This window comes from Pelodiscus sinensis, chromosome 18, assembly GCF_052426305.1.
Source record: "Pelodiscus sinensis isolate ZL-2025 chromosome 18, ASM5242630v1, whole genome shotgun sequence".
Lineage (NCBI taxonomy): Eukaryota > Metazoa > Chordata > Testudines > Trionychidae > Pelodiscus > Pelodiscus sinensis.
In genome coordinates, this window is record NC_143069.1 from 30,841,605 (window position 1) to 30,867,473 (window position 25,869).

Sequence of the window (25,869 nt, forward strand, 5' to 3'; positions counted from 1 at the left end):
CACCCATCTCCTTCCCCATTTAGTGCCATCTTCTGGGGCCCACCTCATCCTCTCCTCAACCCAGGGCTCCTCTGTGGTCCCGATTGTCCCCCCCCCATTTCCCAGGGTCCACTCATCCCCCCCCCCAACCATGCACCACCTGCTGACGGTCCTCCTCTGTGCCGCCCTGGAGGCCCTGAGCTGCCGGCCAGCCCTGGCGGTGCTCCAAGCCCCGCGTCCCGCCAACCACAGCCGGGCACTGCCCAGCCTGCTGGCCCACCTCAAGCGGCTGGCGGGGGTCAACGGCACGGGGGCGGCGGGCGGGGGCGGGGGGGTCCGGGCGGCCGAGACCTGCCAGGGCTACTACGACGTCATGGGCCAATACGACGCCGCCTTCAACTGCACCACGGGCGGCTACCGCTTCTGCTGCGGCACGTGCCACTACCGCTTCTGCTGCGAGCACCGGGCCATGCGGCTGGAGCAGGGCCGCTGCACCAACGTGGAGAGCCCCTTCTGGGCCCACACCCAGGCCAGCAGCACGGCCGGGCCCGGGGGCCGGGGGCCCGGGGCCGACGAGGCGGCCCGCCAGCAGACCAACAGCACCGTCTACGTGGTCTGCGGCGTCATCAGCTTCACCCTGGCCGTGGGGCTGGGCATCAAGGTGGCCTTCGGCAAGGCGTCCCGCCGGCCCCAGGGGCGGGAGATCAACATGCCCAGGTGGGCCGAGGGTCAGCCGGGGGAAGGGAGAGCCAAGGGCTGTGGTGGGGAGGAGGGAGGGGCAGTTGGGGGAGAAATGGGGAAGGGTGAGGTGGGGGGAGGGGGCATGATTGACAGATATGAGGGGAGGGAAGGGGAGCAGGGGAGGGGAGTTTTGGGGGTCAGAGGGAAGGGGGGGATGGAAGATGTGGAGGGGCGTTGGGGGCATGGTTGGGAGAGAGATGGAACATGAGAGGGGAGGGAGGCCAGAGGGAGGAGGGTGCAGCTGGGGGGGAGCACCGCAGCAGGCCTGAAAGTGGGGCTGGTTGTGGGGCATGGCAGTGGGGGAGGGCATGGGACTGAGAAGAGTGGGCAGGCACCTAGTGACACAGGCCCAGGGGTGGGGAGTGGATTGGGCCCTGGCTGGGGGGGCTGTGTCCCCTGGCTGGGGGGGGATGTCCCCTGTGGGTGTCTGACGGGTGCTGTCCCCGGGCAGGGCTCTGGTCGACATTCTCAGGCACCAGGCGGGGACCAGCACCCGCTCCGAGCGCAGCAACAGCACCACCCTCAACTCAGCGTCCCAGGACAACGGGCCGGCCCGGCCCCCTAAGAACCTCTACAACACCATCAAACCCTGCCAGAGCAACCACGGTAGGCACCACGGCGCGGGCTGCAGCGAGCGGGGAGGGAGGGGCAGCAGGGGGCGCTGGGCTGCAGGGAGTGGGGGGCAGCAGGGGGCACTGGGCTGCAGGGAGTGGGGGGGCAGCAGGGGGCAGGGGGTGGGGGGGCTGAGCTGGGCTGGGCTGGGGGGGCAGCGGGGGCAGGGGGGGGAGGGGGACTGGGGGGGCAGCAGGGGGCGCTGCAGGGAGTGGGGCAGGGAGTGGGGGGGCAGCAGGGGGCGCTGAGCTGCAGGGAGTGTGGGGCAGCAGGAGGCGCTGGGCTGCAGGGAGTGGGGGGGCAGCAGGGGGCGCTGGGCTGCAGGGAGGGGGGGGCAGGGGGCTGGGCTGCAGGGAGTGGGGGGGGGGGCACTGGGCTGCAGGGAGTGGGGGGGCAGCAGGAGGCGCTGGGCTGCAGGGAGTGGGGGGGCAGCAGGAGGCGCTGGGCTGCAGGGAGTGTGGGGCAGCAGGAGGCGCTGGGCTGCAGGGAGTGGGGGGGCAGCAGGAGGCGCTGGGCTGCAGGGAGTGTGGGGCAGCAGGAGGCGCTGGGCTGCAGGGAGTGGGGGCAGCAGCAGGGGGCGCTGGGCTGCAGGGAGTGGGGGGGTAGCAGGGGGCGCTGGGCTGCAGGGAGTGTGGGGCAGCAGGAGGCGCTGGGCTGCAGGGAGTGTGGGGCAGCAGGAGGCGCTGGGCTGCAGGGAGTGGGGGGGTAGCAGGGGGCGCTGGGCTGCAGGGAGTGGGGGGGGCAGCAGGGGGCGCTGAGCTGCAGGGAGTGGGGGGGCAGCAGGGGGCGCTGGGCTGCAGGGAGTGGGGGGGCAGCAGGGGGCGCTGGGCTGCAGGGAGTGGGGGGGCAGCAGGGGGCGCTGGGCTGCAGGGAGCGGGGGGGCAGCAGGGGGCGCTGGGCTGCAGGGAGTGGGGGGGCAGCAGGAGGCGCTGGGCTGCAGGGAGTGGGGGGGCAGCAGGGGGCGCTGGGCTGCAGGGAGTGGGGGGCAGCAGGAGGCGCTGGGCTGCAGGGAGTGGGGGGGCAGCAGGGGGCGCTGGGCTGCAGGGAGTGGGGGGCAGCAGGGGGCACTGGGCTGCAGGGAGTGGGGGGGTAGGGCAGGGGGGCGCTGGGCTGCAGGGAGTGGGGGGGCAGCAGGGGGCACTGGGCTGCAGGGAGTGGGGGGGCAGCAGGGGGCGCTGGGCTGCAGGGAGTGGGGGGGCAGCAGGAGGCGCTGGGCTGCAGGGAGTGTGGGGCAGCAGGAGGCGCTGGGCTGCAGGGAGTGGGGGGGCAGCAGGGGGCACTGGGCTGCAGGGAGTGGGGGGGCAGCAGGAGGCGCTGGGCTGCAGGGAGTGGGGGGGCAGCAGGGGGCGCTGGGCTGCAGGGAGTGTGGGGCAGCAGGAGGCGCTGGGCTGCAGGGAGTGTGGGGCAGCAGGAGGCGCTGGGCTGCAGGGAGTGGGGGGGCAGCAGGGGGCAGGGCTGCAGGGGGGGGGGCAGCAGGAGGCGCTGGGCTGCAGGGAGTGGGGGGCAGCAGGAGGCGCTGGGCTGCAGGGAGTGGGGCCGGGGGCGCAGGCAGCAGAGTCTGGTTAATTTCACCACCCTAGATGTCTCTGCTCTTCACTGGGGAATGAAGATGCCAGTTCCAGAGAGAGCAGCCCATGCAGACCATGGGTCTGATCCGGGGGGCAGGGCACCGGGGTAAATGCCCTTGTGGGTCTGACCTGGGGGCAGAAGAGGGGGGACAGGAGGAGGCTGGGGGAGCACATTATCCACGGGCGGGTCAGCCCGCCCCTTCCCTCCGCCAGGGCCCCACGGGGGGTCGGTGCGGATGGAGCCGAGACAGAACAAGCTCATGTCAGGCCCGTGAATGGCTGGACTGGGGTCAGCGCCCCCTAGAGGAGACAGGCCTCAAGCCCCATTCTCTGCCCCCCCAGAGCCAGCTAGTCCCTGCCCCCCCCTCCCCGGGCCAGCCTCTCCGCCCCCCGGCGGTGAATACTTGGGAAATGCTGTCATTTGGAGCCTGCGGTTTTTGGTCTCAGGCGCAGGCATGACAGCGCGGGGCATGGTGGGAGATCGCGGTTTGCCATGGCAACCGGGGCTGGCTGTCGTGGGGTGTCTGTGATGGCTGAGCATTCATGGCGGGGCTGGCGGCGGCGACGGGGGTGGGGGGGCAGTGGCTGAGTCATTATCCCCCCCCCTCCCCCGGGTTCAGAAACCCTTCCTAAGGCCTGTTCTATTGAAAGGGGATTATGGAATCCAGGGGTTTTGGGGGAGGGGATCTAAGGTAGCGGGAGGGGGCCCAGCAGCTGGGGATAGCGAGGGGAGCACAGGCTGGGGGGTATTGGGGAGGGGGTCTAGCAGCTGGGGGAGCACAGGCTGGGGGGAGAATTGCAGTAGGGTCCTAGCAGCCAGGGGTACATTAGCTGGGGGGGGTCAGGCAGGGCTATCGGTCTTAACTCCATCCTGCTGCCCCACATCACCCCCTGTGCAGTGCGGGGCTCCCTTGGCTCCCTGGCCCAAGCGGGCGCCTTGTGCTGCCCTGACATGGTGGCTGCACCCCAGAGGTGGCTGCCTTTGGGAGGCGATGCGGCCCTGGTCCCGCTTGGCACGGCTGGTGCCTGCAGGAGGACTGTGTATCTCCAGGTGGGCTGTGCCATGCCGGTCTGCCTGTGACGCTTCTCTGGCACCCGGCACCCTCGCATCTGGACTCCTCCAACTCTTCTCCTGGCACGCCCAGGGCGGCAGGGCTGTCCTCCCCATGGAGTGTGGGGGGAAACTGAGGCAGGAATGACTCAGGTCTCTGCTGCTGGGAATTCAGAGGCTGCAGCTCTCTGGCGTACAGCAGGCCCGGGGACCACAATGGACGCTGTGCTACGGGGTTCATACATCTCTCCAGGGCCTCATTAGCGGGGGGGTCCAAGTGGGTGTTTGGGGGACACTGAATGTCTGCTCGCCCTGGCCTTGCTCCCATCAGCCATGGACTGGGGCTCATTGAATATTGTCTGGGGTGCAAATTTCCTGTTTGCTGCCCCCAGCCTGTCGTCCTGAGCTTTTGTTACCATTCCACCCACCCCTCCCAGAGCTGGGAGGGAACCTAGGAGTCCTGGCTTCCAGCCCCCTTCCTCGCTATAACCACTAGACCCCACTCCCTTCCCTGGGAGCTGGGCAGCTTTAGGGGAGCCCAGAGTGACACCGAGTGGCAGTTGGAGAAATGGCAGGTTTCTTCATTGCTCAGAGAGTATGTAAACCCTCCCTCCCAGGTGGACCCAGAGATGTCTGACCTCACACATTACCTTTAAAGGACTGGGGTTTTTTTTTGGTCCCCAGACAGAAAATAGCACCAGGTGGACCCAGAGGTGTCTGATCTCACACATTACCTTTAAAGAACTGGTGGGTTTTTTTGGTCCCCAGACAGAAAATAGCACCAGGTGGACCCAGAGGTGTCTGACCTCACACATTACCTTTAAAGGACTGGGGGGTTTTTTTGGTCCCCAGACAGAAAATAGCACCAGGTGGACCCAGAGGTGTCTGATCTCACACATTACCTTTAAAGGACTGGTGGGTTTTTTTTGTCCCCAGACAGAAAATAGCACCAGGTGGACCCAGAGGAGTCTGACCTCACACATTACCTTTAAAGGACTGGGGGGTTTTTTGGTCCCCAGACAGAAAATAGCACCAGGTGGACCCAGAGGTGTCTGATCTCACACATTACCTTTAAAGGACTGGTGGGGGTTTTTTGTCCCCAGACAGAAAATAGCTCCAGGTGGACCCAGAGATGTCTGACCTCACACATTACCTTTAAAGGACTGGTGGTTTTTTTTGTCCCCAGACAGAAAATAGAACCAGGTGGATCCAGAGATAGTTGATCTCACACATTACCTTTAAGGGACTGGGTGGGTGGGGGTTTGTCCCCCAGACAGAGAATAGAACTAGGTAGATCCAGGGGTGTCTGACTTCACACATTACCTTTAAGGGGCTGGGTTTTTTGGTCCCTAGACAGAAAATAGCACCAGGTGGACCCAGAGGTGCCTGGGTTGGCACCTCACCTTTAAGGGTCAGGGCTGGTGGGGTGTGTGATCTACAACGTGTAAGGACCCGCTTTGCCTTTCAGACGCCGTGCACCACAACTACGTGCACCTCAACGTGAACAGCCCGAAGCACCACGCCGCCACGCTGGGTAGGTGACGGGCCAGGCGTGGGCTCGGGACCGATCGCCATGGGCCTGGGGGTGGGGGCCCCGTTCTCATCCCAGCTCCCCCAGGGAATCAGGACCTTAAGCCCAGGGATTTCACTTTATCTTCATCCCTCCTCTGACCCCCTTTTTCTCTTCCTCTCCACTGCCTCCCTCCTGGCCCCCTCCCCACACCTGTTTTCCCCTCCCACCACCTCCTCCCTCTACCTGTCCCCTCTCCCTTCCGGATACCTCCCCCTTTCTTCTGACCCCTCCCCATACTCTGTCTTCCCTTCCCCCACACCCCTCCTTCTACCTGTCCCCTCCCCCCCGACCCTGCTCCACCCAACCCCCCACCCCATGCACCGCCTTTGTCGTCCCCCCCCCCCCGCAGACTGGCGAGTGCATCACACCCCGACGTCCGGCCTGAAATACAACTCGCTCACCTGCTCCCGCTCCTTCCACAACCTCTCGCACCTGCCCCCGTCCTACGAGTCGGCCATCAAGTCGGAGCTCAGCCGCTACTCCTCCCTCAAGAGGCTGGGTGAGCCAGGGGCCCTGCTGCTGGGGGGAAGGGGCGCACACAGCCCAATCCCACTGCTGCCACCAGCTCTTGGGAATGCGCCTGGCGGGGAATGGGACATGGGGCCGGGCACCAGCTCCCACCCGTCCCCAGGGCAGGGACTGGCGGGCTCGGTGGGGGCGAGAATGGGGCGAGGGGGTCTGTCCCCTCTTGGGGCTGCCGGCTGTTTGGTGGCCCGCGCATGCAATCAATATGCTCCCAGTGGCTCTGTCCAGCCAAGGAGCCTGTGACTGTGCAAAGGAGAGTTTGTCACATTCCCCTTATCTCCTGTCTGCCCCCCGCCTTCCATCCCTCCACCCTGGCCCTCTGTCTGTCCGTCTGGGTGTGTCCATGGCTCTGGGCGCCCCCTGCTTCTTCCAATTCTCTCTCTCCCCTCCTCCCTCCCCCTCTTCCTTTGCCCCATTGCCCCTTTCCCTTTGCCCTTCCCATCCCCCTCTGCCCCTCCCTCCTGCCTTTGCCCCTCCCATTCCCCTCTGCCCCTCCATCCCTCCTGTCTTGGCCCCTCCCATCCCCCTCTGCCACTCCCCTCCCCCTTTGCCCCTCCCATTCCCCTCTGCCCCTCCTCTCCTGCCTTTGCCCCTCCCATTCCCCTCTACTCCACCCCTCCTGCCTTGGCCCCTCCCATCCCCCTCTGCCACTCCCCTCCCCCTTTGCCCCTCCCATTCCCCTCTGCCCCTCCTCTCCTGCCTTTGCCCCTCCCATTCCCCTCTACTCCATCCCTCCTGTCTTGGCCCCTCCCATCCCCCTCTGCCACTCCCCTCCCCCTATGCCCCTCCCATTCCCCTCTGCCCCTCCTCTCCTGCCTTTGCCCCTCCCATTCCCCTCTGCTCCATCCCTCCTGTCTTGGCCCCTCCCATCCCCCTCTGCCACTCCCCTCCCCCTTTGCCCCTCCCATTCCCCTCTGCCCCTCTTCTCCTGCCTTTGCCCCTCCCATTCCCCTCTACTATGCCCCTCCTGCCTTGGCCCCTCCCATCCCCCCTCTGCCACTCCCCTCCCCCTATGCCCCTCCCATTCCCCTCTGCCCCTCCTCTCCTGCCTTTGCCCCTCCCATTCCCCTCTACTCCGCCCCTCCTGCCTTGGCCCCTCCCATCCCCCTTTGCCACTCCCCTCCCCCTTTGCCCCTCCCATTCCCCTCTGCCCCTCCTCTCCTGCCTTGGCCCCTCCCATTCCCCTCTACTCCACCCCTCCTGCCTTGGCCCCTCCCATCCCCCTCTGCCACTCCCCTCCCCCTTTGCCCCTCCCATTCCCCTCTGCCCCTCCTCTCCTGCCTTTGCCCCTCCCATTCCCCTCTACTCCGCCCCTCCTGCCTTGGCCCCTCCCATCCCCCTCTGCCACTCCCCTCCCCCTTTGCCCCTCCCATTCCCCTCTGCCCCTCCTCTCCTGCCTTTGCCCCTCCCATTCCCCTCTACTCCGCCCCTCCTGCCTTGGCCCTTCCCATCCCCCCTCTGCCACTCCCCTCCCCCTTTGCCCCTCCTCTCCTGCCTTTGCCCCTCCCATTTCCCTCTGCCCCTCCTCTCCTGCCTTTGCCCCTCCCATTCCTCTCTGCCCCGCCCCTCCTGCCTTTGCCCCTCCCCTCCCCAGCCGAGAAGGACATGGACGAGCTGTACCTGAAGCGGCGGCACCTGGCCGAGCTGACGCGGGGCACCCTGCCCCTGCACGCCATGAAGATGAACTACGAGCGCTACGGCGAGACGGCCCAGCACCCGCGGCGGGTGATGTCCCAGGAGCACATCCTCTCGGACGGCTACCGCGCCTCCCCCTACGAGTGCCCCGGCCCCCGGGAGCGGGTCGTCTCCCACGAGCGGCTGCTCTCCCGCGAGGCCCTGCACTCCCAGGAGCCCCTGCTCTCGCCCGAGCGCCTGCACCAGGGCACGGGGCCCTTCCAGGAGTTGCGGCTGGGCCACCAGAAGGCCCTGTCCCAGACCAACATCTGCGCCACCGGCACCCCGCTGCACGACCGCCACCAGGGGCACAAGATGAACTCCCACCCCGCCTCTGCCAACTCCTCCCAGGCCGCGTGGGAAGTGGGCAGCAACCACACGGTCAGCCGGCGCCAGGGCTTTGGCGCCCGCCGCCAGAGCACCATCGAGCAGCTGCAGCTGATTCCCGGGCACCACCCCAGCCAGCACCTCCGCACCGGCAGCAAGAACGAGGTCACCGTGTGAGGGCCCGGCTCAGGGGGACTCCAGTTTTCAAGGCCATAGCTCTCTTCCTCCTCCTGTCCGTCGCCCCCCCCCCCCGCCCCCGTCCCGCCCATCTGCTTTCTCGCCCCGGGCGGCCTGCCCTCCGCCCGCTGGCGTGGCCGGCAGCTTCCAGGCCTTTGCCGGGCTTTGATGGCCTCCGCCTTTGATGACCTCAGCGCTGTCAGCTCTGGACGGGGCCAGGATGGCGTGACGCCCACCCACGCTGGATGACCCCAGCGCTGCGGAGCACGTCGCGGTCGCCTTCTCTCCGTCCCGGCGAGGCGGTGCCGGTGCCCGGGCCGCCGTCGACTTTTTGACGACGTCAGGAGCGTTTTGAGCCGCTCCCCGCTCGGGGGCCTCCCGTGCTGGGGGCCCTCTCCACTTTTGAGGATGTCAAGACGGCCTTGGGGGCCCGGCCTTGTTGGGTGACGTCGGCACCATGAGACCGGCCAGCCTTTTGATGTCAGAATCATGTGGGGTCCGTCCCCGTCAGGTGACGTCAGCTTCCGTGGACATGGGACAACGTCAAGATTGCTTTGGGCCCATCCACGCTGGATGATGTCACATTACATTGGGCCCATCTCCTTTGGATGACATCAGCGCGGAGGGGGGGGGGCAACTGATGATGTCAGGACTCTCGGGCCAGGCTGTGTCGGATTACATCTGTGCAGCAGTTTTATCGGCATTTGATCCCGTCCAGACCGCTGGTCCTGTTGGCTTTTGATGATGAGATCACTGCTGGCCCTCTCTGACGACATGAGCACTGTGGCCCTTGTCTGTGTCTGGCGACGTCCGTCCTGCCACTCCGCCATCCTGTGATGATGTAAACGCTCTGGCTGACGCCCCGAGAGCTCTGAAACGCTGTCGGCCAAACCGTCTCCGTCCGATGACATCAACACTGTGGACCGCGTCCGTGAGGGGCAGCATCAGGCGACGTCTGACGAGGTCCTCGCCGCCCCCCCGGGTGATGGTGTCAGCGCTGCCGCGCTTGCTGACTTTGGCTGATCCCAGCCTCATGGGCGTCTGCCCTGTGGTTTCGGGGGCTGAGGGGGTCCGCGCCGGCAGCCGCCTCGACGTACAACCCCGACCGTTGGGCCTGTCCACGTTCGAGGACGCCAGCACTGTGGATTTTGTCAGTGACTGTGGATGTCAAGGCTGTTGCGGGGGGGGGGAGAGGGGGGCGGTTGACCCTTTAACGTCATCGCTGTTGATAGCCGGCGATGGCCGCTCTGTGGACTGGCTGGGTTTTTTTGACGACGTCACCACCGTGGCCCCTTGTCTCTCTTTGATGATGTCAGTGCATTGGGGCCCGGTCCAGTTTGGGATGATGTCAGCACTGCCGACCTAGTCCCCTTTTGATGCCGTCACAGCTGTGGCGCTGCCGGGGGCGCGGCCCACCTTTGGAGACTCGGCGCCACCCTGTGATGTCGCGCCCGTCGCTATCCATTTGGCCAGGCCGCGGCGGGCGCTGGGGACGCCACGGTGCCTTCCGATGACATCACCGCTCCCGTCCAGAGCCGGGGTGGGAGCAAGCGGCGGCCCCTGCGATTGGCTGGGTGCTCATTGTGTGGGCCACGGTACGGCCCAGCCCCCACTTCCATCCCACCCCACCGTCGCCCCCCATGTACATATCTTTATATAGGACTCTCTGGTTCCTCTCTTCCAGTGCATTGGATCTTTGGATTTTCATCCCACTCCACTGCCACGGGGTAGGGGATCGCCAGCCCTCACCCCTCCAGCACACGTGAATGTAGTTTGAACAGCTCACCTCTCTCGACCCCTGCCCCTCTCTCCCTGAGGTTGTGGGGCCCCCTCCCCATACCGCGGGGGGGGGCAGACCGGGTCTTCTCATCATGCCTTTTTCTTTATTTCCCTTCCATTTCTTGGCGGGCCGCTTGCCAGGCCATGGGATCTTAGAGGTCATCACCCAGTAGAGTTCCAACGGGTGTGGAAGCTTCTCCTCCCTTCGTCCGCCTCTGCATCAGACCCACCCTTCAGAGCTCCCTTTCTGCTCTGAAAGGGCAACACCTATTTGCCCTGCATGTCTAGGCACAGAGTCGCTGAGGCGAGGGCCCAGACACACACTAGCTGTGTCTTCTCCACACAGTTCCCCACCTCATAAACGTATCAAAGCCAGCTAGATGCCAGGCTAACCCACAGGACTCCTTCCGCCCCTCGTGGCTACCGTGGTTCATAGGCCACGTACGACTCAATCCCATTCTTCCCCAAGGTTCTAGGAATTCCTTTGGTCCTTGGCTTCTGGTACAGACAATCCGGCCTCCGGTTTTTCAAAGGGAAATTAGACCCCTGTCAGGTCAGGGGACTCTCTGGGATCCTGGGAGGCCGGAGTCGAAATGCCAGGAACAGGAGTGGCTTCACTGCTACGCTGTTCGCCTGTGGAACTCCCCGCCACTGGATGTCACTGCAGCCAAAAGCATAGGTGCCTACAAAAAACTAGGGATGTGAACTAATGTGTATTTGTGTAAATGTGTAACCATGGGATTTTTTAGTGGTTGCACGTTTTTGCACGGGGTGGGGACAGGTGGGAGCCAGTACACGCAGGAAGCAGCTTTCAAGCTGGCTCCCCGCACATATCAGCTCCTGCAGAGCTGCCTGCCCCCCACACTGCTGCCTCTTTATCAGAGGCTATGGGGGGGGGAGGGAGTGGGGTCAGGCAGGAGCCAGCTTCCTACAAGTACTGCCCCCCCCCCATGCTGCTGCCTCTTTGGGAGCAGAGAGCTAGCTTAAAAGCCGGCTCCCCACGGGCACCAGCTCCCACCTCCCCTCCCTGATAAAGAGGCAGCAAGGAGGGGAGGTGTGTGTAGTCTGTGCATGTCCCTACAAAAATCAGCTTCACTAGGAGCAGCTGTGACTCATGGCCATTCAGCCAGGCCCTCTGTCCCAAATCCCCTGAGAAATCATTTCAGCCAACCGCCTGGGTGGGTTATTCCTACTTGCCAATTTGGGGATGGCTTGCCCCTTCCTCTGAAGCAAGTCTGTAGTGACGGCTGGTGGAGGCAGGATTGCCCAGGAGTCAAGTCAAGTCAGTTGTGAGGCTCTTTGAATTTTGGGCTTCAGTTTTTGGGGTGCTTGTCTCAAGCACCTGTTTGTCAGAGAGGCGGGTGCTCTGTGCTGCCAGAAATCGCAGGAGCAGAGCAAATGAACCAGAGCCAAGAAATAGGCGCATCTGGCCGGAGCTCTGTTTCAGAGGGCGCGTCGACAGTGCTCCGTTATGTCGAGAGACCTGGCGTTGTTCCGAAATAACCACGCGAGCGTCTACACGGCCAGCCCGTTATTTTGAAATCACGGACGGCGTATTCCGAAATCTGTAAGACGAGGAATAGCGCCTCTGCCACAATAGCTATTTTGAAATAAGGCGTGTGTAGACGCTTCACTACTATTTCGAAATAGCCCCTCCCCAGGGCTGTTCTAAGTAATTCTTCCTGGGGCTCTAAATCGAGATAGCGCATCTACATTAGGGAAGCCCGCCTCGCACTCGTTTTGAGGCTTCCCTGCATGTAGACGTGCTATGTCGAAATAAGCTACTGCGGAATAACTATTCTGGAAGAGCTTATTCCGAAATAGCTGTGTGGTGTAGTTGTACCCTGATCAGCGCCAGACACTTCAGGGAACTGCGGAATCAGGACTCTTGGGCTACATCTACACTGCAAACTTCTTGTGCAAGAATGGCTGTTCTTGTGCAAATGCTTGCGGAGCGTTTACACTGCACGCGCGTTCTTGCGTAAGTAAATTTACAGGAAAGCGTCGGAACAGAGGGCTTCTTGTGCAAGAGTTATTCCTCTCCCCATGAAGAATACGCCCTCTTGTGCAAGAGCTCTTGTGCAAGAAGGAAGTGTGGATGGGCAACGGTGGTTTCTTGTGCAAGAAACCCCTGGCTGTGTCTAGACTGGCAAGTTTTTCCGCAAGGAAAAACTTGCCAGCTGTCTACACTGGCCGCTTGAATTTTTGCAAGAACACTGACGATCTCATGTAAGATCGTCAGTGTTCTTGCGGAACTACTGTGCTGTTCCCGTTTGGGCAAAAGCCCTCTTGCGCAAATCATTAGCGCAAGAGGGCCAGTGTAAACAGCACAGTACTGTTTTCCGCAAAAAAAGCCCCGATCGCAAAAATGGTGATCGGGGCTTTTTTGCAGAAAACTGCGTCTAGATTGGCCACGGACGCTTTTCCGCAAAAAGTGCTTTTACGGAAAAGCGTCCTGCCAATCTAGACGCGATTTTTCCGAAAATGCTTTTAATGGAAAACTTTTCCGTTAAAAGCATTTCTGGAAAATCATGCCAGTGTAGACGTCGCCCCTATGACTAAAACGGCCATCAGAGCTTTCTTGCACAAGAGTGCGTCCACACTCTTGTGCAAAAGTACATGGCCGTGTGGACATGCTCTTGTGCAAGACCTTTTGCGCAAGGACTCTTGTGCAAAACAGTTCTTGCGCAAGAAGCCTGCAGTGTAGGCATAGCTCTGAAGTCCGTCCACACGCCTTTTTGCGCAAGAGCTCTTGCGCAAAAAGGCTTATTCCTCGTCGAAAGAGGAATAACTCTTACTCAAATAGCACTGTCTTCTGACTATCTACTGTCCTTTTTCTTGTGCAAAAATGCACTTGTAGCGTGGACGCTCCGCACTTTTTACGCACAAACGTGCGAAAACTCTGCAGAGTAGATGTAGCCCTACTGTGGGTCACTGTTCCATGCCATGGCACTTAGACCACTTCCAGCGAGAGATAAGAACAAGGGAGCTCTCCTGTCTAAACTGAGTGCTCGCTGCCTTTATAGCTCACGGAGGCTTCTTCACTAAGCTCCAGATGTCCCAGGTTCAAATCCACCCAGTGGTGGTTACACCAGCATTTATTACAACCCTGCCAAATATTCCTGTTCTCCATGGAGCCAGTTGGCATCAGTAATTTGGCCCCCAGCGTAATGCAGACTGGTCCTGTCCACTCCCCTTTTGAGCCGCACTCAGTTTTTGGCCTCAACGATTTCCTGTGGCAGTGAGTTCCCCAGGCTCATTCTGTATCACTTGGGGGGAAAAGCACTGCTTTGGACTGGCAGGCCTCTTGTCCGTCCAGCCAATGTCTCATGTCCCCCTTCCTGCCCCAGAGCTCAAAGCACCACCCCCTAGAGTTAAACCTTTCTCTTCCTAGTGGGACTGGTGTTCATTCGAACAAAGTGAGTTTGGGGGGAGGTCTCCCTCCCCGACGTGCCCCAGTTTGGCTCCGCCTTAAGGGGCTGCGCTTTGCGGTATGTTCGCAGGCTGGACCCTGGAAGGGGCATCTGTCCCCAAACTGGACAGTCACGGTGCCTGGATTCAGACAGTGTCACCCTGACGAACTTTAAGCCTGTTCCCTCTAAGGGCCAGGTTGTAGGACGTGCCAGGAAGGGTGGTTTTGGGATTTGATTGGTAAGGGTCCCCCTTCGAAGGCGATTCTTCCCCCCCCCCCCCACATCTGAAGATTTAGGGGCAGTGAAAGTCTCAAGTTTTCCTCTCCGGAAGGGCAGCCTCAGCTCAGACAGGGGCAGCCCTCCCCTCCAATCTCCTCCCGCCCCCCTCCGCAGCTCAGTTTATGCCACCCCCTTCTCAGGACCTTTGGGGGAGGCCAGTTGGGCCCATCGGCTCTGCCCCATTGGCTTCACTGGTGCTATGGGGCAGAGAACAGCCCCAGCGCAGGGCAACCTGGACCTGACCCCCATCCGCCCACGGTGGGCCTCAGGGAACAGCTGAGCACCCCAGCCATAGCCCTGATCCACCCCATGGACCCTGAGGGACAGGGAATAGCCACACCTCAGGTTAACCCAGACATGCCCCCAATCTGCCCTCTATGGGCCTAGGGGAGGGGGAGCGGGGAATAGCCACAGCATTGGGTGTCCCAATCTGCCCCTAATGCCAGGGGTATTTGCAGCTCCCTTATCCTAGCCCCCCACCAGCTGGGCAGGGGAGGGCTCCCCCAGACCTGCTGAAACAGCACCGCTGAGGGTGTGGGGAGTCGGGGGGAGAAGCCCAGGGGAGTCCTGTCCCCCATGGCCGGCTACAGCACGAGCCTTTTCCCCAGTCCCCTCTCCCCGCCACCTCATCGCCCCCCGGAATAAACGGATCCTCCTCTGTACAGCATCAGTCTCAGCACCCCCCCCCCCCCCCCAGGCTTCAGCTTTGCAGGGGAATCAATTCCCCCCAATTCCTTCCTGAGCCCCATTCATCCTCCTCCCAGACCCTCCCCCCCCCCCGCCGAACTCGAATCAAGGGCTAATGTTTCCTCTTCCTCGCCCATGCGGGGCACCAGCCCCGGGGTAATTTTGTGTTGGGGGGGTAGGGTGGGGGGGTTGTTGCTGTTGTTGTTGTTGTTGTTTCAAAGCATCTCAATGCAAAACTTTCCCCTCATGGGGGGATCCAGGGAAGGGGGGGCAGTTCCCCTGGCTCTCTGCTGCTCTGCCCCCCCCCCATTTTGACTTTGGGGGGCAGAGGGAGCCATTGGCCCCATTCACTCTTCTCTTTGCCCCCCAACTGGGGCTACCCCTCCAAATAATCCCAGGGATCTTGGATCTTTCCAGTCAGCTCAGACCCAGGAGAGGTGAGGGCCCATTTGGGAGACTGCCGTGGGCCACCCCTGCATGGCCCTCCTGGGGGGCCCCCCATCAGTCCCATGCCTCCAAACATAAGCCATAGTTGACCAGGGGCTTGGGGCCCCAGATGAAGAGCCATCCAGCCAGGTCTGGACCCGGCACCAACCCTGTGAGGGAACCGTGTTAGAGGGGTTGTGGGGAGAGGGCTCCCTAGTCACCCCATGTTGCTGGGAGCAGGGGGTCATGGCAGCCTTGGAGACTGGGCGTGGGGATGGGGGAAGCAATAGGGGGTGAGATGGCAGGAGGTGGGGGGATTGAGGGAAGAATGGGGGAAGGCAGAGGCGGGAGGGACAGTGGAGGTGTGGAGGGGTGGTTGGAAAACCGGGGGGATAACAGGCGTGTGAGGACTGGAGGCGTCGGTGAGGTGGGGGGGTTGTGGGAGGAATATGGCGAGGCAGGCAGGAGGGGTGGGGAGCTGTGCAGGTTGTGGCTGACCAGAGCGTCTCTGCATGGGGCAGGCAGGCGTGGGAGCCGTGCCGGCCTGCGTGTACCGGGCTGTGCCCAGGGCTCGGTGCCGGGCGCGTTGGCAGGCACCCAGCAGGATCCGGGGGGAGAGCGTATATGCGCCCGGAGCTTGTGTGTGCAGCACGGGGGTTTCTGTGCTGCCGGGCTGCGTGTCCTGAGGGGAGTCCTCCGCGCATTCTGAGACCCAGCTCTCCCTGCCCCTCGAAGGGCCAGCAGATTGCACCCCACAGAGCTGGGTTGATTTTTTCCCTCCCTCCCCCCGTGCTCAGCACCCACTCCCCGCGGGACTCCCGGCACATAGTATGGGGCCCCCACATCCTCTCACCCCAGCCAGCTGCCAGGCACCATCCCTGTGCCCCTTACGTCAGCTGGCCGGGACCCCGTCCCCTCAGACTCTCGGGCAGCCTTGCGCTCCTTGGTATCGTTAGGGTCCAGAGCAGGGCCCTGGCCAGACAGTGACCCCTCTTCTCTCCAGGTGCCCGGGGCTAGTTCTGGAGAACTCCATGGGGCTGGGGCCTGTTGCCCCTGCGCCCCATGGCCAAGTTCTGGAGAACTCCAAGTTTGATGCCGTCAAGCCCCCGTCACCTGGGGCTGGGCCCTGTTGCCCCTGCGCCCCATGGCCAAGTTCTGGAGAACTGCTGGCATGATGCTGGGGGGCTGGTTCTTCAGCCCCCGGTCTCTTGTTTCTCTCTCTCTCTCTCTCTCTTTTTTTAATAGAAAAAATAAAACGGTGTCTTCTATTTTTAGAACCATGACTGTTTTGACCAGTTCCGTCACAGGCGCTAAGGGTTAAGCCATAGGCTCCGTCTGGAAAGGCCAGCCTCCGCGGGCGAGGCATCCTCTCCCTTCCCGGCCCGCCAGCGAGCGGTGTTGATGTCGACCTGCTGCCTTCGCCAGCCAGCTGGTACGCCGGCGCCTCCCGCGAAGTTCTGTGCGATCAGACGGCCATGTTGGCTCCCCCGCTCCCACACTCCGGTTGTGGCCGGCGCCGACACCTCACTTTGCACCCATGTGGGCCTGGCCGTGCCTCAAGGGCCCCTCGTGCGCCGGAGTTCACCCGGCACAATGGAACAAAACACATGGCGTCCATGCCCAGCTGTGCATGTGCGGAGGGACGCTGGGCACCCATCATTCTCCCTCCACCATTCAGGGTCCAGTAGTCACTTTGCAGCGCACTATTGGTGAGCTGAGGTGTCTGCTATTCACTCTTCCCGGTGCCCGTTCACTATTAGTCATTTGCTAGTCACTGTCCCCGTTCACTACTTGTTCACTGTTCGCTATTTATGAGTCACTGTGCACTATCCCCACTCACTACTCATCACTTCACTCTTTTCCTGCTGTGGAGTTTGCACTCTCAACTCCCGCTCACTAGTCTTTATTCACTCTTGGGCTCTCGTGTTTCACTCTTCAATAGACATTATTTCCTGCCCACTGTGCGTGGCCGGCTGCTTGCCGTGCGCTGACGGCCTCCTCGCTGCCTGGCCACTAGGCTTTGTGTGAGAGTCCCTCTTTGTCGTTCTTTCCCCCCTGCTTCTTCACTAGTCCTCCTCCCCTTTGCCTGGCTGGGCTCCTGGGCTGCTGGCCCAGGAGTCTGACAGCAGGTGGCCAGTCCCACTTGGGGTATGAGCAAGCCCATAGGCAGCTCCCTCAGGGGCCAAAAGGTGCAGAATGTGTCCCAGGAGCAATGAGTTGGGTTCGAGGGGAACTCGGAGCTGCACGCAGGGGTGCAGGTAGGGCCTTAGCAGCAGCTCGTTCCGCCGGCCCCGGCAGCGAAAGAGCCCGGAATGACCCGCTGTTGAGTACAGGGGACAGATTTCCTCCGCCACACGCCTGCGCGTCCCTGCGTCTCCCAAGCATGCCATCCCTGGACAAAAAGGAGAATGCTGCCCCCGGCCAGACCCCCGCCCTGCTCCCTGCAGCCCAGCACCCCCTGCTGGGTTCCCACCCCTCCCCCTGCAGCCCAGCACCCCAGCCCCCTTCCTGCCCCTCCAGGCCCAACTATCCTGGTATCTGGCCCTAGATGACCCTATCTCCTGCAATGGATAGCACCAGCTGCCTCAGAGGTCGGTCAAGGACATCCCTTAGTGGGCCCTGGCCCTCTGGGGAAGTCCCTTCCTAACCCCAAGGCAACTGGCGGGCGAGGAGGCTCTGATTTGCCCCACGCCTCACAAGGGGGATCACGTGCCTTAAAGTCACCCTCCACGTCCATATATCTACCCTCTGGCAGCACCGGTGTGGGAGCACCAGGAGCTAGCATGTGTGCATGGGCACACAACGCAGGGCGCATCCCTTCCAGCTGGGGGTGGTGGGGAGATGGGGACACACACACAGACCCTGGTCATCGGGCACCATTTCAAAAGCCACACACACAACACAGCCGCTGGATCGCACAGAACTCGGAAAGCACTTGGACCTAATCAGGTGGATATCAATGCAGTTTCACGGGGGAAAAAAACAAAAAACAAAGCAACTTAATTAAGAAAAATAAAACCCATTAATTAGCGACACAATCGAATCAGGTGCCCAGGCCAGCGGGTGCGAAAATCTTGAAGGACTCTGGGCTCAACCCATAGGCCGGTGACGCCGTATGTATGTAAAGGAGAAATAAAAGTTGTTATAAAGTTCCCTGGAATTGCTGTAATTTTGGGTTTTTTGAATAAACTGATGTTTCCTGCTGCTGGTTTGGAGTTCTCCCGTCGCCGTCAGCTGTTCCAGTGTGTAGAGGTGGCCCCTCTGGGGTGGGGCATGGGGGCTGGGTATACGGGGCCCACTCACGTGGGACTCGGCCCCTCTGGGGTGGGGCATGTGGGGTGCCAACTGTCTAATCACATGAATCCCAAGGTCCCTTCTCCATACCCCCTCCCTCTATGGCTTGCTGTTCCCCCATCAGCCCTCACTTTTACTGGGTTTAGGCAGGGGATTTGGGGTGCAGGTTTGGGGCTGAGGGGTATGGAGCATGGGAGGGGGTTTGGCCAGGGCCCAAGGCAGAGGGGTGGGGTGCAGGCTGTGGGAAGGAGTTTGGGTGTGGAAGGGGACCCAGGACTGGGGCAGAGGATTGGGGCACCAGCGCTAGCCAGGCAGCGCGGCTAAAGTAGGCGCCCTGCCTGTCCTGGCTCCGGGAAGTGGAGGCATGGGGGCCGGGTGGCATCACTCCCGTTGGCCGCGATTCCCCACTCATGGGAGCTGCTGAGGTGCCACTCGGGGTTGGGGGCAGCACATGGAGGCACCTGGCCCCCCCCTGCCTAGGAGACTGGTCCCTTCTGGGAGCTGTGCAGGGCCGGGGCAGGCAGGGAGCCTGTCTTAACCCCAGGGAGGCTCCCAAGCAAGGGCTGGGAATGTGGAGGGATGCAGCCTCTGTAGGGTGGGGCACGGGGCTGCTTAAAGGTGACCCCCTTGGGCCCTATTCCCCTTAGTACGCCACCCCAGTGATTCTGCATTGGCCCCAGCAGGGGCGCACCCCACCTGCTACCTACTGGGGAATCTCCCTCCCTGGTGCACTATAGGGCTCATGACACACAGGAACAGGGTGACCCTAATTCTCCCCCCTCCCCGATTCCATCAGCTGATTGGCTGCAGCTGTACAGTATTTGCATCTCATATAAATATGTATAAGGCTGCAGTGAGCAGTGTGTACTTTGAGGGGGGGGGCTGGCTCCCTTAGCTCTGATTGGCTGCTTGGGCTGCCATTTGCTACATAATAAAGGGAAGTCCCGCCCCCCTTTTTTTAAAAGGTCGCGGCCCTTTGTGGGAAGTGGCTCGGCCGTGGTGTCCCACCCCTCTGCTTCCGTGCACGCTCCTCCGCTCCCATTGGCTCTGCCCGCCGTCAATCCGGCATTTCAAATATCCGCCCCGCCCCTCTCTGCGACCGTTAGGGGTAAACAACCCTCTGCTCCCTCTTCCCTCCTCCCTCCTGCCTCTCAAACCGCCGCCTCCACGCGTTCGCATTCAAATCCCGCCAATCGGCCGGCTTGTCCCCGCCCCTCGCCTGCTTTCCCATTGGCTCCTGCCCGTCGCGGACATTCGTTGTCAACGTCCTCCCGGGGAAGGCAAGAGGGGGGGCGGGTTCAAATCCCTCCGTTCCACCGGGCCTGATTGGGCGGCCGGGATTCGAAAGGGGCGTGGTCGGCCTAGGCCAAAGGCTATAAAGTCTCTTGCTGGGCACTAGCCTGGTCCTAGTGAGGGTGGGAGGCGATTGGATTGGAGCCAGGAGCGGGGGCAGTCCCTGCAAGGGAGGGCAGGAGGAGGAGGAAAGGGGGACCCCTCTCAGCCCAGATTGGGGGAGGGGTCAGGTGGAAGGAAGTGGGAGAGCCTGGTGGGCACAGGTGGGGAGGGGTGGGCCTTGGAGGAGACCCTGCCTCTCCCCACCCTGCAGAGCTAAGGAGTGAGTTCTATAGGGCTGGGCCAGCCCATTCAGACTAGGGGGTGCCCCCCAATTTTAGGGGGTGCCCTGCGTGCATAGGGGGTACCTGGTGTCCGTCAACCTCAGGCCAGACCCACCGCCATGGTGAGTGGTTCTTGTTCCCTTCCTCTCTGCTTTCCCAAGGCGCCTACTAGGTTATGGGGTAGCAATTTTTTGGAGGGGGTTGACCCCTGTTTTGTAGAGGGCAGCTGCCTGAGCCCTCTTAATGGGGTGGGGCTGATAGCAAGGGCTGCTTTGCTTGGGTTTTTAATAGGGCCTGGCTGCATTTTGGGGTAGGGTGCACGAGGCATGAAAGCTGGGGGGCAGATCCCATTTGTCTTTTGAGGCTGAAATTTAGAGGCTGAGGCTTGGGGGCGGGGAGGGCAAGTGCAATTAGCCTAGAGCAATGGCTCAGACCTAATTAGGGCCACAATTTGCTTGTGATCCGATGGGGGAGACATTTGGCGCACTGGGACGAATAGAACAAATAGGCCCTTTAATGGAGCAAAAGTTTCTGAGATCGGGTTAATCTGGGTCCTTTAAAAGGAAAGACGTCAGTAGGCTCTAAACTTGGGGGTGAATGTGGACTTTTTTTGTGTGCGCCTCATTTATTAAGCAGCTGCTTTTTAAAGAGGTGGGTTTCGGTTGGCTTGAATAGTGGAAGGTGAAAGGTGGCTGCATATTCTTATGGCTTATTGATAAAGGAAGTAGATTTAATCAGGCCTAACATTCCTCAGCAGTGGGTCTAATTTTTGCTACCTCCCTTATTCTCGATCATACTAAAAGCTGCTCCCCAGATCTGTAGGGTTGGTTAAAATCTCTGGGTAACCTGATAACCACGTGTCCTTTCAAAATTCCTGCTCTGGTGGGTAGGAAATGGTAGCCTAATTTGCTTAGCTGTGTATTGGGTGGTGGTTGTAAAGAAGATCTATTCGCGTGGCAGGTATGTATGTATGTGTGTGTCTTGTCTCCGGTTGTTGGGTCCTCTGAGGACTGGACAGAAAACAATCTGCATGCATGAATTTCTACACAAGTCCAGTGACTTGCTGTGCTTACAACTTTTGTGGACAGCTGGGGTCTGCATGGCTGTTTTTTTTTCATCTACGGGTCTATCACAATCCTGCTGACTTGCCCTAGTAACTTGTGCATGTAACTTTGTGTATAAAATTATCATTTTCATGATGGGTGTTGCTTGGGAGGGCGGGAGCAAGAAGTTGGTTGATTTGAGGCACCTATAAACTGGGCTAGTTAGTCCTGTGGCTGGGCTAGTGAGTTTTTATGCTGATTTTGCATGGGGTAAGAGAACCTGGTAGAAAACTTTTTTGGTGGCTGCCCTGCCATGTGCCCAAGGGTCCTGCTGTCAGATTCCAGCACAGGTACAAAGGATCTTGCACCCCACATGTGCCAGGGGGGTTCTCATTCCCCAGCCTCTGTTTCACACCCCCCCCCCCCGATGTTGTTTGCAAGCCAAAGCCAGGACTTTTGAAAAGTGCTTTTTTTCAGGATGCTGGATTTTTTCCTCCCAAGAGGAAAACCCAGAGCCTCTTTGAGTGAGGGTGATCAAATGGTTGCTGGTTGCTTTGGAAGAGCCAGGGACAAATGCGGATCAGGCCTCTGGTGTGAAACTGGCCCTCCGAAAGTCACGGTCGCTGAAGCTGTGTAAAGGTGGCTACAGTGTCATTTTTTTCCCTGGGCAGAGTCCTGCAGAGCAAATGCAGCACGGTCTCTAAGATGTCTTTCAGTGCAGCATGGCGGGGCCCTGCCGGAGGACCAGACCGCACTGGGCGGCGATGGCCGGGTCGGGGGGAGGGTAGGGTGCTCAGACAAGCCAAGAGGAAGGCCTGTTTGGCTAATTGATGTAGTTCCATCTCAGGATTGTTTGTCACCAGCTGCAAAATGCCAGAGGCGCACCCCCCCCATGTTTTATTCTCCGCAAGGCCTAGCTCCTGAGGGGTGTGTCTGTGAGGCATGGGGGGGGGGGCTGATGGCTTGTGCTCTTGGCATGGGGGTCTACCCTAGAACTGCTGTGGGGCCAGGAAGTCCTGCTTATAGGCCAGGCCTGCCTTGGCCACGCTCAGCCAGAGCCCTTTGACTTTTTAGCTCTGTATTTAGCTCTTCTAGGCTGGCACACGAACGGTGACTGTCCATTCCTGGCACTGGCTTGCTGAGGGCTTAATTGGAGGCCAGTGTAATGTCCCTGGTTGGCTGTAAGGGGAGGGAGGGTATAAAACTGATTTGGTTAGACATTGGGGACGGGGGAGGTACTTGGGGGTCCCCCTTGAGCCTGTCTTGTGTCTCCGGCTCTTGTATGCCAGTCCAGGGCTGTGGTGAGTTAGTGGGTCTCAATCGGTCACCTCCAAAGCACCAAAAAAGGGACCTCAGCTGGCTGAACAGACCCTAAAGTTTCCCCAGGGCAGCTGGATCTGAGGCCCGCGGGCAGCTGACCCTGCTGTCTCTTCATAAAGATGCCTCTGATCTTGGATAGCCGTGTGCGGGGGGCCAAATCCACCCCTTCCTCTGGCTCGGGGGCTTCCCCTAACCCCGGCAGAGACCTTGAAGGGCCTAAGACCCAAACCTGCCTCTCCTGAGAGCTCCTGGCCTTCAAACGGGCTCACTTGAGGATGCAAGTAGATGGGGCTTCCCCCTCTCCCCAGATCTTACACGGGGCCCTAGCACAACAGGGGCCTCGTCCTTGTTAATGACTAAAGAAGGGGGGGACCTTTGGATCCGTCTCCAGCTGTTCAATTTCTTTGAAGCCCCCCGAGCTGCCGTAGGGTGTCAGGCTAGGAGAGGTGTCTGTGCTCTTGTGCGCCACATCTTACTGGGCCTGCAGACTCAGGAGGATGCTGCTGCTTGATAAAGTTCGAGGGAGGGGGACTGAATTGCAGGCCCCCCCCCATTATGAGAGCCTGTTTTCGCTGGGGGCAGCAGGGATTTTGCTCCCTCACTTCTGGGGGTGAAAACGGGACACAGGTTCCAGCTGGCCCCACGGACCGGCCCCTGGAATCTGCCTGGTAAAGCCAACCTGGGTCCCCAGGTGGCAGCGGTTTGGGGGGAGATCCCAAGATGGGCGGGGGGGGAGGGGGGAGTGATAGAAGCTTTTCTGCTTTTCTTCTCTTGCCTTCGTCTTTGCCAGAGCGACTTGTCCTGGGTCCCATGACCTGGTCTTGGTGCCAATGGGGCTTCCCTGGTGCACCAAGTGGGGCAGGGGCTGAGTGAAGGGTGCCCGGGAGGGCCCCACAGCTCATGGGGGGGGGATTGCCAAGGCTCCATGGGGGCTGCACTTCACCCCTTCTAGGGGAGTGAGCTCTTGGGTCTCCACATCGACCTGGACCGGGCAGGGAACTCTGGGAGGCCCTGGGACCTGCATGGGGCGGATTGGGGGGCTCGTTATGGGGTGCGCTCCTCTGTCGGTGCTGACATCAATGTCCCTGGCACGGTTCCGCTGCTCCAGGGTCCCAGTGCACGTGCTTGTCCTGCGCTCCCGGCCGCTTTCCAGGTCAGCAGCTCTGGTGGAGGGGGAGTGCAGCGGGTGGGTGGAGCGAGCAGGCCTACGGTTAGCCGAGAACCCACGCGCCGGCCAGCTCACCCCCCGGCCTGTGACACGCCCCCGTCTGTCTCCCCCACAGAACTCGAACGTGGAAAACCTGCCGCCTCACGTCATCCGGCTGGTCTACAAGGAGGTCTCCACCCTGACGTCGGACCCTCCGGAGGGCATCAAGGTCTTCCCCAACGAGGAGGACATCACAGACGTCCAGGTCACCATCGAAGGACCTGGTGAGATGGGGGTGGAGCTGGCTGTGGGGGGGTGTGGTCAGTGGCTACAAGGGGGTGGAGCTTTCCTCAGTGCTCCCAGTCTAGGGATGTTAAATATCAGTTCACTGAACAGTCGAGTAACCTCAAGAATTCTTCTCGGTCACTCAGCTATTTTGTAGTCCCCTGGGGTGGGGCTGGCAGCCAGTGTGCTCCAGCCCCACTCCCGAGGAACCCCCTGCCACGCTGCCACTGCTGCTGGATCAGAGGCAGCAGCGGGGGGGGCTGGTCCATGAGGGGAGCCAGTTTAAAAACCAGCTCCCCATGTGGACCGGTTGCTTGTCACCCCGTGCTGCTGCCTCTGATGCAGAGGCAGCAGCATGGGGTGGCAGCAGCCCCTGTCTTGGAGGGGGGAAGGGGTGGTCTAAGATCCCAGACCTGTCGCGAGCCAGATTTGAGCTGGGCTGCCTGCCCGCCCGGCTCCTAATACACTTGAAATACAGATTCTGCAGCAGGGGTAGATCCTGGACCCGTCATAAAGTCAGGACTGAGCCGGGCTGCTGGCCAGCCTGCTAAAATATGTACTGGCAAGTGGGGGGAGGAGAGAATGGGTGTAGTCTACAGCAGTGTTTCTCAACCAGGGGTACAGGTACCCTTAGGGGTACTCAAGAGATGTCTGGGGGGTACGTCAGCACCACTGACACCTGGAGAAAACTGAATGTTTGTTTTCAGTTGTCCAGCGCTTGATTCTTTTTGTACTTTTTACACCCAAAAAGTTTATCACCTGCCCGTTTAAACACATGTGTTGCGATGGTGGGAAAAAAAATTGTCTGAAAACTGTAGGTACTGGGGGCACTTTATAAAAACAAGGTTGAGGAACACTGGCCCTATCGCGTTAGCCTCCAAGCTTTTGCATACCGTGCTGTTGCATCCCTACCCCAGGCACCCCGCCTGCTCCTGTCTGAGGCAGCAGAAGTGGATCTCTGCCTGAGGAGGGCGCTGTGATCCCTGGGTGCTTGTGGGGGGCACTCAGACCCGGGGGTGATCCCCACCCAGTCCTGCTGGCCCTGTGCAGTGCGGAAGGCAGCCCCCCTCAGACTCCTGGTCTTGGCAGTCACTGGTGCCCAGGAGCCGGAAGTAATTACTCTGCAGTGTCACAAGGAGTATCTACTTCCTGTCCCAGGGCCCTTCCCCAAAGGGGGCTGACGCCTCCAGCCCGGAGCAGGGCCCCCTGGGATGTGGGGGCTGTTCTGGGAGCGAGCTGGGGGTGGGGCTGTGCCCTGGGACGTGGGGGCAAGCCCATCTCACCCGCTCGGCTCCCTTGGCAGAGGGGACACCCTACGCCGGAGGCGTCTTCCGGATGAAACTCATCCTGGGCAAGGATTTCCCGGCTGCGCCACCCAAGGGCTACTTCCTCACCAAGATCTTCCACCCCAACGTGGGCGCCAACGGCGAGATCTGCGTCAACGTCCTCAAGAAAGACTGGAAGGCCGAGCTGGGTATTAAGCACGTGCTGCTGGTAAGCGGGGGGGGGGGGGGGGGGGCGGCGCCGCCGGTGCCCTCCCCTGGCTTGGGCCCCGGTGGGGGAGGGGGCTCATCCGGGGGCTCTCTCCCTGGCAGGCCGGGCTGTGCCTGCTAGGCTGGGACAGAGCTCCAGCAGTGCGGCACCCTAGGAGGGGCGAACACCCTGAGGCCCGGCCTGCGGAGTTCCTGGCGCCGTTCACACCGGGCAGCTGCAGGCTTGGACACCTGAAAGGGACCCCCTGTTTCGAACTCTGCCGGCCGATCCCTCCAGGCAGCCCCCTCCCTCCCTCCGGCCAGGGATGCACTGTCTGCAAATTCCCTTCTGCAGCTCCCCCCAGGCCTGGCCTGCCTTTCCAAGTGAGGTCGCCCGCCGGGTTGGGTGGGGGGAATGGCTTCTGTCCATCTCACTACGGGGGGGCGGGGGGGTGTTTTCTGGCAGCTGCAGGGTTGGACTGCAGGGTATAGTCGCTGCTGGTCCGTGCCTCAGTTGCCCCTCGCCAGAGGGAGTCGCAGGTGCTGGGAAAGTGATCCCCAGAAGCCAGCGGAATCTGGCCACCCTGTGGGTGGGCACCGGCGAGCAGGGTGTCTCGTGGGCCACATGCAGAGCCCCGCCACTGGCCTAGCATGATGGCCAGGTGGCCCCTCAAATAGGTTCTGGTCCTTAGCAGCAGCTGGGCCTAAACTTTCGGGGGAGGGCAGCTGGGGCGCCTTGCACTGGGGTGTCCCTCGCGCGGCCGTTTGTCGCGGGGTCCCCGGTGAGGGCTCCGGCGCTGCGTGGCGCTGGGGAGTGCGCGACGCACCATTTGAGCCAGCGGCCCCGGGGATCTCGATGCGCCCCAGAGCCGGAGAGCGAA

At 61.3% G+C, this 25,869-nt stretch overlaps 2 protein-coding genes across 2 annotated transcripts in view; both read left to right on the forward strand.

The window, feature by feature from the left end:
• On the forward strand, positions 1 to 12,422 carry SHISA7 (shisa family member 7). The gene is made up of 5 exons (XM_075915474.2): positions 1 to 696; positions 1,172 to 1,326; positions 5,420 to 5,485; positions 5,874 to 6,023; positions 7,644 to 12,422. Exons 1-5 carry the CDS (start codon positions 131 to 133, stop codon positions 8,225 to 8,227), a joined length of 1,521 nt encoding a protein of 506 aa, XP_075771589.1. The 5' UTR covers positions 1 to 130; the 3' UTR covers positions 8,228 to 12,422.
• Positions 9,132 to 25,869, forward strand: part of UBE2S (ubiquitin conjugating enzyme E2 S) — a 20,737-nt gene continuing 3,999 nt past the window's right edge. The window contains exons 1-4 of the mRNA XM_075915111.2: positions 9,132 to 9,377; positions 23,037 to 23,237; positions 23,368 to 23,515; positions 24,820 to 25,010. Of these exons, the coding sequence (XP_075771226.2) occupies positions 9,132 to 9,377; positions 23,037 to 23,237; positions 23,368 to 23,515; positions 24,820 to 25,010 (786 nt within the window). The remainder of the gene's footprint in view (positions 9,378 to 23,036; positions 23,238 to 23,367; positions 23,516 to 24,819; positions 25,011 to 25,869) is intronic.